Source organism: Sinocyclocheilus grahami, unplaced genomic scaffold (assembly GCF_001515645.1).
Source record: "Sinocyclocheilus grahami isolate Dianchi unplaced genomic scaffold, SAMN03320097.WGS_v1.1 scaffold282.1, whole genome shotgun sequence".
NCBI classification, from domain to species: Eukaryota; Metazoa; Chordata; class Actinopteri; order Cypriniformes; family Cyprinidae; genus Sinocyclocheilus; species Sinocyclocheilus grahami.
This window is the reverse complement of record NW_015505461.1, coordinates 132,078-143,325: the sequence shown is the minus strand read 5'-3', so window position 1 is coordinate 143,325 and position 11,248 is coordinate 132,078. Positions and strand designations below refer to the sequence as shown.

The window sequence follows — 11,248 nt, the reverse complement described above, 5'->3', positions numbered from 1 at the left end:
ACAAAGCGGAGTCCAGCCCGGGGTCGTCACATGTGGTTGCCGCAAGCCCGCCGGACGCTCCTTCGTCGAATCTGCCGGCCGCGCCGTTCCCAAGCCCGTCCGCCTCTGCTCACTCAAGCCGGCCTCCACATACTCTAGGCCTCCGGCCTCCACTCACTCAAGGCTGCGGTGTGTGAAGCTTTTTCGTTGTGAAAGCGAAACTACTTTGTTTGGCCTTCCAAAAGAGGACACGACTAGAAATCAGTGGTTAAGTTGTATTTACAACACTGTCCCAGAACAGTTTAACCCAAATATTCAGATGTGTGCAGCACATTTTATGGGACCGATGAGCTTTGTAAAAATCAACGTGTTTCAGAAAGGCGGGGCATAGAGGAGAAACAATAATGTACAGTATGTGAAAAATAATGTGTTTTTTTAACCTTAAACCGCATAAACACATTTCATTACACCAAATACACAAAATAAGGTTCTTTTTAGCAGCATCATATGACCCCTTTAATTGTTGTGGTTCCGATTGTGGGGAAAAATCTGGAATTCTATGGAATGTATTTTAATACGGTAAAGTGCATTAAACAGAGTATTATACTCTTGTAGGTAGCTGAAAGCATTATCAAATTAGCAAGAATATTTAAAATGCTGGTTGACCCACATATGAACATTCTATCACTATTCAAGAATTTTTTTTGATTACTCATCAGATCTATATGACATTCTTTTCTTCCACCATCACTCTCAAATCTCATTTACACTTCGCAATATTCAAACTTAGTGCATCGCTTTCAGTGTCATTTGATATTGCATGCATGAATTAACGTGAATTAAGTTCTAGAGCTCTGGAAGTTGGGATAGTAAATTTTAAATGAATGGAATGACATGAGACTGAGAAAATTATAACTTTTTTATTTATTTGGTGTATTCTTTTAATAAACAAACAAGAGGAAGGGGATGTTTAGGACACTGTGAGAAAATAATGACTTTTTTAAAATAAATATGCTCAAGGAAGGGGATGTTGTGAATGATTGTGTTCAAATTTTTTTTTCAGGATTTCTGTGAGTGAAAATTCTGTGCAGAGCTACTTGTGAGTGTGCATCAGTCATAATATTACTTGCATATTTCACCTCACAGACTCCAAGGAACAGAAGAAGGAGAGACAGTTCTCGAAGTCCAAAGATTGGCAGTATCCTTGGATGGACCATGCAACTGGTATGCTCACAATCAGCTGCTATACTGTCTTACTGAATATCAAGCTTAGCCCTGTCAAAGTCTACAAATCATTTCTTATCATATGAAGATGGCAGTCTTTTAGTTTAGATATAATAAAGTTCTGTACACTCCATTGTACTTTTAGTATCTTTTAGTAACTATTGTATAATTTTTTAATTTTAAAGTTTGAGTAATTTAGTAGAGTTTTTGTCCTTTTTATTAGTTATAAATATATATTTTTAATTATATTTAATTTTTTTGTTTTTATTTTATACATCATCAATCTAAAGAAAATTAGAAATATTGTTTATTTTATTTGAAGTCACAAAATTAGTTTTTATAGGTTTAGTTAACTCTAATGACCCTGGTCCACTGTAGAGGACACCATGCATCAGAGGGGTTTGGACATATGCGACCCTGGGCCACAAAACCAGTCATAAGGGTCAATTTTTCAAAATTGAGATTTATACATCATCTGAAAGCTGAATAAATACCAATTTCCATTGATGTCTGGTTTGTTAGGATAGGGCAATATTTGGCCGAGATACAACTATTTGAAAATTGGGAATCTGAGGGTGCAAAAAAAATCTAAATATTGAGAAAATCGCCTTTAAAGTTGTCCAAGTGAAGTCCTTAGCAATGCATATTACTAATCAAAAATTAAGTTTTAATATATTTACAGAAATATCTTTATGGAACATTATCTTTACTTAATATCCTAATGATTTTTGGCATAAAAGAAAAATCTATAATTTTGACCCAGACAATGTTTTTTTGGCTATTGCTACAAATATACCCCAGCGACTTAAGACTGGTTTTGTGCTCCAGTGCTGCTAGAGCTGAGTTTAAGCACGAGTATGATGTTTTTGTTTTAGTGTTGAATTCTGGGGAATACTACATGTTTGAGTCTGACAGCGGAGAGGAAGATGAATCCTTTCAGGAGGAACAGAAGCCTCGTCAACAGACTGCCTTTCAGGTGACACGCTTTGTATTGAGTTTGTTCTCTGTTCTATATTTGGTAAGGCAGTTTTTATAGGGACAAGTGTGTAAAGTTTGAGTGTATAAACTGTTTTCCACAGCTGGCATACCAGGCTTGGGTCACCAGCGCAAAAGAAGCCCTGAAAGACCATCAGCAGAGGCAGAGAGAGCAGAGAGCGGAAGCAAAGAAACAACAAACCTCTCAGGCTACAGGTTAAACATTGACCTATATGCATATGAAACATGCAGTACAAACATAGACAGAGAAACAAAGCAATCAGCTGCAGACTTCATCATATTACAAATGAATATTGAGTTGTCTATTTCTCTCGGTGGTTAGCAGATGATGCTGAGGAGGGTGAAGCAGTTTTTGATGGGAACTCCAAAGAAGTGGAGGAGATGCAAGAGGAAGGAGATGATGCAGGTAAGCGCAAACTGTCGTCTTCTGGTCAGTTTTCTCTTTTAGCTCTGATGGCAGAGCAACAGTTTGAGGAGAGTTTTGCTGAGCAAGTTAATTATAGTTAGTTAAATTATGAAAATATATAGTGTATAGCTAGCTACCTAAATAATAACACATCAAGGTTAATGGCACAGCCATTTGAAAATAACTCTAGCCCCTTTTAAATATGGAGATTTATTACCACCTAACTGTAAGCATCTGAAAAACAGGGCACAGGCTTGAATTTCACATGACATCCCAGTGCATCATTCTGATTTTACAGCATCTCAAGCCACTGGCCGTGATATAGTGCAGAGGATTCTGGACATACTGAAGTTCCTGTGGGTGCTTTTCTTGGCCATGGTGGACGGATTCACTATGTGGCTTAACTTGCTCACCAAGCAGTATGTAGACACTTCCATGGTCCTCTCTGAGGAGCGCTACCTCTTCATTCACAACATCAGCCAGGTGGGTAACTTACTCACTCAAACATTATCCAATGCGTCGTTGGCATTGTTCTCATGGATTTTGTGCCATCTACAGAGACCCTCCAGAGAGCCCATGGATGATCAGATATCACAGGACAGTGAGAATCTCACTGTTGAGACATGTCTCGATGAAACTGACACAGACAATGTTCGCTTCAACAGTAATGTCAAGTAAGTCTGATCTGCCCAGCAACCAGTTTCCTACATGGATGGTGTACATAGCCAGGAATTTGTCAAAAGTGTACATTTTCATCTGCATAATGTCATTTTTAGAGCATTTGCTCATCTGTAATATACAAATGACCTTTTGTACAACGACTTTAAATGGTCACTATCACCAGTTTACTTAACTGATTTGCGATCTGGTAATATTCCAGGAGCTTTTCCCACAATTTTAAAGTCTCTTGTGCTCACAAGAGCTAAAATGATTTATTATTATCAAAAATACAGTAAAAACAGTAATATTGTGAAGTATTATTACAATTTAAAATAACTGTTTTCTATTTCAATATATTTTAAAATGTAATTTATTCCTTTGATAGCAAAGCTGATTTTTCAGCAGACTATTTTCAGAATTCAGTGCATCATGATCCTATTAAAATGCTGATTTGGTGCTCAAGAAACAATATCAATGTTGAAAACAGTTTTTGCTGCTTAATATTTAATCAAAGGTTTGGTGCATGTAAGATTAAAAAATAATCAAAGAATCCTGAAAATGTATCACAGTTTCCACAAAAATATTAAGCAGCAAAAACGGATTTTATCATTGAAAATAAAGAACCACAATTAATAATTGTGCACCAATAATAATAGATAATAATTTAGCACAAAATCAGCATATTAAAATGATGTTAACTTATCTTAAGTAACTTGTCTTACTTATCATAACTTATCTGTTTTAAACTTTGCAAAATCACAAAACTTTGTTTATTTCCAATTTTAAATTAGGTTTTGAATCCCAGATTTTCAAAGTGGTCTCAGTCTTTTTCCAATGCTGTGTCATAAACCATTTCTTTTTGGATGTTAGATTTAGTAGAATTTTTTTTTTTTAATTATTATTTTTTTTTTTATGCCGTGTTCTAACCAGACATGACAAGCAATTTGCTGGAACCAAACATTCTGTGCAACGGGACAATCACAGCTAATTAGAATACACAGTACTTGATGTTTAATATACAGCTTTGTGGGGAAGGGTTTTAGACCAATGTTATTTCAGTGTGGGATGACTCAGTTTCTGTCAGTTACGAGCAGATGTCCCATTTGTTTTGCAGTGTGGTTGAGTTGGAGACACTGGGTGGTTTTCCAAAGTCCCGTGACTTCAGCAGCACAACTCTGTCCTCTGAACTCACATTAGAGCTTGATACAGAACCTTTTTACAGCCAACACACCCACCGCCCTCGACGCTCCAGAACTGCAAGTGAACTGATTTCAGAGAGGTGCTGCTTTCAAATGCTTTGTATGACATGACTGTATGATCACCTGCCATTATTAAAGGGTGAAACTCAAGAAAACATGTCTGGAGTTAGAAATAATATTTTTAGGAAAATCTGTTTAGGACTGTGTCTTCCTACTTTGCTTCTTTAAGTTGTACAGCACTTATTTTTCCCATTTCACATTATGTGAATAAAACTTTTTAATAAAATAAAACCTTTTTGCTTTACATTAATGGAGAAAATGTTTATTGTTATTAAATAGGCTTCATTTTTATGTAAAATGCAATTTTGGCACCCTATATGTTTCTGCAGTTTAGTTATTGTCTCTGTATTCTCTGTTCCAGGCCGTTCAGTGTTGAGGAGTTGATACAGAGTCGTGAGTTCTACTCGTCCCAGAACCGACTGCTGAAGCTGCTCTTTGCGCTCTATAATGTTCTGGCGGCCCACTCAGAGCTGGTCTGTTATTTCATTATCGTGCTCAATAACCTGGTGACAGCCTCTGTCATCTCACTGGTGCTGCCAATTCTCGTCTTTCTTTGGGCAATGCTGTCTGTGCCACGACCTTCCAAGAGGTTCTGGATGACGGCTATCATCTATACAGAGGTGGGCAATGGAATGGAAAATACCTTTGTAAAATTGACTTTGTGATTTGATTCAGATGTGAGACCCGTTCTGGCAAAATGAGCCGGAATGCGCACAGGATAATTTTGAGCTACAGGCAAAAAAGTGAAAAATGTCGATTTTAGTCGTTTTTGAGGTTTTCACAAAAATTAGTTAATTAAGCCTTCGTCTAGCGATCTCAAAGCTCCAGATAATAATTTTAGATGTTTAATTACTTTTATTTTTATGTTTTCTGAGAGGAGTAACTTTTCTCATGCTGTTATTTGAAGCACGCAATCCCGATAAATATACACAGAATTACAGTATTTAAGTATTCACGCAAACATAATCTGGTATGTCTTAAATGAACGTTCGGGGAACTGTTGGAGGAAAGCATCTGATGTGTAACATTATATTAGATCTGTGCATTACAGTAGGTCTTAATATATACTGTAGGCCGTCTCATTAATGTTAATCTAACAATAAAAGAAAATAGGGAATCAACTTGCTGTTCGTGATTAAACTGCTTTTGTCGTTTTAATAATTTATTTGTAATGAACACACTAAAGGGATTTTTACATTTGATTATTCGTTTTTCTTACTTGAATGCTTTTGTTTAGATGTAAAATGAAAAAGGTAATGCATTATTTGTTTCTTTCTTATATTTGTTCTGCTGTTTTTTTGCATATTTTCTTATTTATAATAACGAAGATAAAATAAAAAAATAGCTATATTGTGATTATTAATTATAGTAATTATCAAGAAAAGAAGTGGAGGAAAAGATGCAACTTTGCTCTCTGATTTTTCTTTGGAACCTTCAGAAAACTTTAACTCGTTTTTTCTCAAAACTGACTTTACTGACTCTATGGACATAAAACAGGTGTAACTCAGTAATTTTTCATCCGATTCTAACAAATCATACATCATTCTGAAAGTCTTTTAGTGGAGAATGATAATATAATGTTAATCTGTTAATATAATGCTCATTACATTATCATTATATTGTGTTCATGATAATGCTTTTTTAGTTTATTTTATACAGTATATGTAAAACACTATTTTAACTACCTTTAAAAAGTTAATTTTTTTTCATGAAATCTTTATTTCTGTTCTATTGTCAAATCATGCTTCGGGAGGTTAGGTTTAAAAACTAGCTGGCTCATGCTGGTGCTGGTGACCATTCGGACCACCAGCTAGTGGGACTGAGGTTAACCTAGTGGACTATTTTGGTCAAGTTGATATCCCATTACTACTGACTAAATAGATGTTTAATAAACTATTATTTGAAATAAAGTTAATCTACCATTAACTATTTGTATCCTCCCCTTTTTTTAAATAATTTCACAGTGTTTTAAACCATATTCAGACATGTCCCACATTTTGTTAAAAGGGTTGCAAAAATGGCAAATCTCATGATCTCATGGCTTATATAATATGTTATTTGATTACCTGAGGTTGATCACTATTTTCGACTTCTAGGTTTTGTACCTTATTCATGGAAATTGTCACATATTCATCATTTGATTCTGATGTGTACATAATCTTACTTTAGGGCTTAAACTTTCTCTCTGCAGAAATATCCCCAACCAAAAGGGCAAAAGAAAAAGAAGATAGTCAAGTATGGAATGGGCGGCATTATCATTCTTTTCCTCATTTGCATAATTTGGTTCCCACTACTCTTCATTTCACTAGTTAAATCTGTAGTGGGTGTGGTTAACCATCCTGTTGATGTCACTGTCACAGTCAAGCTTGGCGGTTATGAGGTAAAATACAATTGTAATATTTCTATGAGTGTTTAATACTTTGATCATTCGGGAGTTTACATTTGAGATTTGATTCATGTGTCTTCCTGCAGCCTTTATTCACAATGAGTGTGCAGCAGCAGTCCATCCAGCCTTTCACTGAGCAGGACTACAATCATCTTTCCAATCTGTTTCGAAAAAATGCTGTAAGTGGACATCAACAGTAATATCTCTTATTCTCACATTGATATCACACTCAATAATAGCTGTTGCCCAGTGATACTCATAACAACAGGGTGTCTGAAATTATGTTATACAATTATATTATGTGCACAATACAGTTTAATGACAGCAAATGAAACATACACAACATTTCTGAAATTAAACAGTTCATTTATAAAGCCGGTTGTTAAATGGGATGACAGAGGTTGTCACGGCATTAAACACCATGTCAAAAAGGAAAACTCTCACGCTCCCAAGTCTGCTTTTACAGCTTCATAGTGTTTAAAATCACACTCTTGCAAACTATTCTAACTCAGACTTTTAGGGAAACTCTTTCAGAAGTTGTTCGTGTTTAGCTGCTAATTAAAAAATGGCGGTCAAAAGTTTCTGTTCATCTTGTTGGTCATGGAAACCCCACTCCCAGCCCCTGACGCAAGCGGTTCTTACTTCTAGACAGTGTTTTGGTGCTACTTACGAACCACTTTTCCTGGTTTGGAGCTGGTGCTTTGGGTGTCGACAAAGAACCGATTTGAAATAGGCTCTGACTCCGAACCAGCACTCAAACTGCTTTGGTGGAAAAGGGGTAAGTGGGGGGGAGTGAATGAACAACGTTCTCTTCCACCTTCAGTACCAAGACTGAGGTGCCCTTGAGCAAGGCACCGAACCCCACTGCTCCCTGGGCACCGCAGCAAAAATGGCTGCCCACACTCCCAAGTCTGCTTTTACAGCTTCATAGTGTTTAAAATCACACTCTTGCAAACTATTCTAACTCAGACTTTTAGGGAAACTCTTTCAGAAGTTGTTCGTGTTTAGCTGCTAATTCAAAAATGGCGGTCAAAAGTTTCTGTTCATCTTGTTGGTCATGGAAACCCCACTCCCAGCCCCTGACGCAAGCGGTTCTTACTTCTAGACAGTGTTTTGGTGCTACTTACGAACCACTTTTCCTGGTTTGGAGCTGGTGCTTTGGGTGTCGACAAAGAACCGATTTGAAATAGGCTCTGACTCCGAACCAGCACTCAAACTGCTTTGGTGGAAAAGGGGTAAGTGGGGGGGAGTGAATGAACAACGTTCTCTTCCACCTTCAGTACCAAGACTGAGGTGCCCTTGAGCAAGGCACCGAACCCCACTGCTCCCTGGGCACCGCAGCAAAAATGGCTGCCCACTGCTCCAGGTGTGTGTGCATTACTTACTGCTGTGTGTGTGTGCACTTGGATGGGTGAAATGCAGAGCACAAATTCTGAGTATGGGACACCATACGCCACTTTCACTTCACTTTCATTATCATGATGAACATACAGCTTCATAGTGTTTAAAATCACACTCTTGCAAACTATTCTAACTCAGACTTTTAGGGAAACTCTTTCAGAAGTTGTTCGTGTTTAGCTGCTAATTAAAAAATGGCGGTCAAAAGTTTCTGTTCATCTTGTTGGTCATGGAAACCCCACTCCCAGCCCCTGACGCAAGCGGTTCTTACTTCTAGACAGTGTTTTGGTGCTACTTACGAACCACTTTTCCTGGTTTGGAGCTGGTGCTTTGGGTGTCGACAAAGAACCGATTTGAAATAGGCTCTGACTCCGAACCAGCACTCAAACTGCTTTGGTGGAAAAGGGGTAAGTGGGGGGGAGTGAATGAACAACGTTCTCTTCCACCTTCAGTACCAAGACTGAGGTGCCCTTGAGCAAGGCACCGAACCCCACTGCTCCCTGGGCACCGCAGCAAAAATGGCTGCCCACTGCTCCAGGTGTGTGTGCATTACTTACTGCTGTGTGTGTGTGCACTTGGATGGGTGAAATGCAGAGCACAAATTCTGAGTATGGGACACCATACGCCACTTTCACTTCACTTTCATTATCATGATGAACAAATTTTGTAAGAATCATAAACTTTTGTTGGTCACAGAGCTTATTTTCTGCAATAATCCAAAAGCCAATAGAAATATCCTGCTGGGTTTTTGTTGAGGGAAAAAGGATATGACAACATTTGTACTTCATTGTAACTTTTTCTAGATATAACAGTCAGCTTGTCCATTAATGTCAAATATTAAAATGTGTCCACAGGTGGCTATGCAGTTTATTACCATGTACAGCTATGAAGATATTGTCACAGCCAACATTGAGGGCAGCTCAGGGTCAGTGTGGCGGATCAGCCCACCGAGCAGACAGGAGCTAATAAAGGAGCTGCTTGGCAGCACAGGTGACATGACCCTCCGTCTGGATTGGAACTTCCAAAGGTCAGTTTGATGGAGAAAGACAGTGGTTTTGAATTAAACTTGTTTCTGTTGAGAGTACAGGACCTCATGCTCATTATGTGTTTGTGTCTGAAAGGGACCTGGGGAAAGGTGGGACAGTGGAACATACTTTTGACAGGCACTCCATCAGTTTGTCACCGAAGAACCCAGTCAGAGTGGACCTGGCATCGCTGCTTTTGGGCAGCCGGAAGGATCCAGTGTAAGTTTTGTGACTACATGGGGAAAAAATTTCAATCCTCCTAGATGCACTTCTCATAGTAATTTTTTCACACAGGTAAAATTTGTGCGGTGCACAAGTCATGGTAGACACTCTCACTCTCATCACTAACAACCTAAAATATCTAGGGATCTAAAATATGGTCATGCTGAATAAGGCATTAATATGTGCTTTATAATTATTAATAAACAGCCAATGTGCTAGTAATATGCATGTTAATAAGCAACTAGTGAGAACTGGTCCCTAAACTAAAGTGTAACCCGATAACTGTATTCCTTACTAATGGACTATTCTTTTTATTATAAGCACACCCTGAAGGTCTGTTGCATTAAATGCTCAAGCTCTTTTAAGTCAAGTGGATTCTGGGTTCTGATTGGCTGTCAATATTTTTATCATTCATCAGCTAGAAAGAAAAAAAAAACATTAGTTTTATTTTAAAAGTTGACAAGGCAGGTTATTGCAGCATAAAAAAAGTTACTTTTTCTATAGAAACACAACCTAAAATGTGTCAAATAACATTCAAAACATCACAAATAGGTCATTTATAAAACAATTCAAAAGCACAGGGAATAAAAGAAAGCTACTTATTCACGAAGTGAGCTACAGTCAAAAAGCTGTGCAAAGGCGACAAATTGTCCTTAAGTATGTTAGTGAAGGTACGTATGGTAGCCTCATCACGCCTTTCACTTAATGAAGGGAGAGAAGTTGGGATACCTATTATCTGACAACAATGTTTTTGTACCCTCTCAACTCATCACAGAGACCTTTAAGCAGTTCACCCCATACTGGGCTTGCATACTCAACAACTGGCCGTATGAAAGTATATTTGCATTAAACATTGCATGGGAGACCCGCTCTCTTTGCAACACTATGATAATAAATTCTTGGCTGTGACTTTGAAATCATATACTTGATGTGCATCCCATGACAAATTGCAAATGAGAATTCCTGTCCCCACTCTGCCACTGAGTCCAAGGCCTTCTGAGTTAGGCCAGGTAGAAGCTCAGTGATTGTGAGATCATCAGCATATTTCACAGGAATTATAGAAGGGTGCAGATGTAAATCCAAGCTGTTTATACAGATGACAAAAAGTAGAGGAGACAAAAGTCCCCCCGGGGAACACCAGCTGGAATTGGATAAGAGTTGCACACACAGGGACCCCACTTCACCTTTTGCTCTCTGTTACTCAGATAGCTCCTGACAATGAGCCATTTTTAGCACAAACACTAAAACTAAAAACTCTTTGGAACTGGAATAATACCACGAAAAAGAATACTTTGCCTCCCACTGCCAGCAGCTTACATTCCGGAGAAGGGAAAACACAGCTGCCCACATTCAAACAGAAGAGAAAGATAATGCTCCTGTTGAATCTACTTGCTGCATGAACTGCTGCAAACTTCTACATTGCGGTTCTTGAAACAAAGTTACTTGCTGGACTTCCAAAACAGGCAGAACACTCAGCAGACCGTCGTCACGGACCCCCTCAGCATACAGCCGGTGAGTCCCATGAATCTAGTGAATCTTACTCAACCTGAATGGCACACACACACCTGGACAGAGTATGGGTGACGACAGGACTTAATATCAGCTTCCGAGTCATCATGTGGTTAACACATCCGACAAGGACACTGAAAACACCATGCAGCCACAACAAGCACTGCTCATGGACACCATCCCG

At 38.3% G+C, this 11,248-nt stretch overlaps 1 protein-coding gene across 1 annotated transcript in view; it reads left to right on the top strand.

Moving 5' to 3' along the window:
- Nucleotides 1–11,248, top strand: part of LOC107600353 (piezo-type mechanosensitive ion channel component 1-like) — a 139,389-nt gene that overhangs the window by 109,536 nt on the left and 18,605 nt on the right. The window contains exons 29-40 of the mRNA XM_016292229.1: nucleotides 1,126–1,203; nucleotides 2,079–2,179; nucleotides 2,283–2,394; nucleotides 2,525–2,605; nucleotides 2,904–3,088; nucleotides 3,164–3,279; nucleotides 4,380–4,544; nucleotides 4,886–5,171; nucleotides 6,716–6,904; nucleotides 6,997–7,089; nucleotides 9,163–9,335; nucleotides 9,430–9,552. Of these exons, the coding sequence (XP_016147715.1) occupies nucleotides 1,126–1,203; nucleotides 2,079–2,179; nucleotides 2,283–2,394; nucleotides 2,525–2,605; nucleotides 2,904–3,088; nucleotides 3,164–3,279; nucleotides 4,380–4,544; nucleotides 4,886–5,171; nucleotides 6,716–6,904; nucleotides 6,997–7,089; nucleotides 9,163–9,335; nucleotides 9,430–9,552 (1,702 nt within the window). The remainder of the gene's footprint in view (nucleotides 1–1,125; nucleotides 1,204–2,078; nucleotides 2,180–2,282; nucleotides 2,395–2,524; nucleotides 2,606–2,903; nucleotides 3,089–3,163; nucleotides 3,280–4,379; nucleotides 4,545–4,885; nucleotides 5,172–6,715; nucleotides 6,905–6,996; nucleotides 7,090–9,162; nucleotides 9,336–9,429; nucleotides 9,553–11,248) is intronic.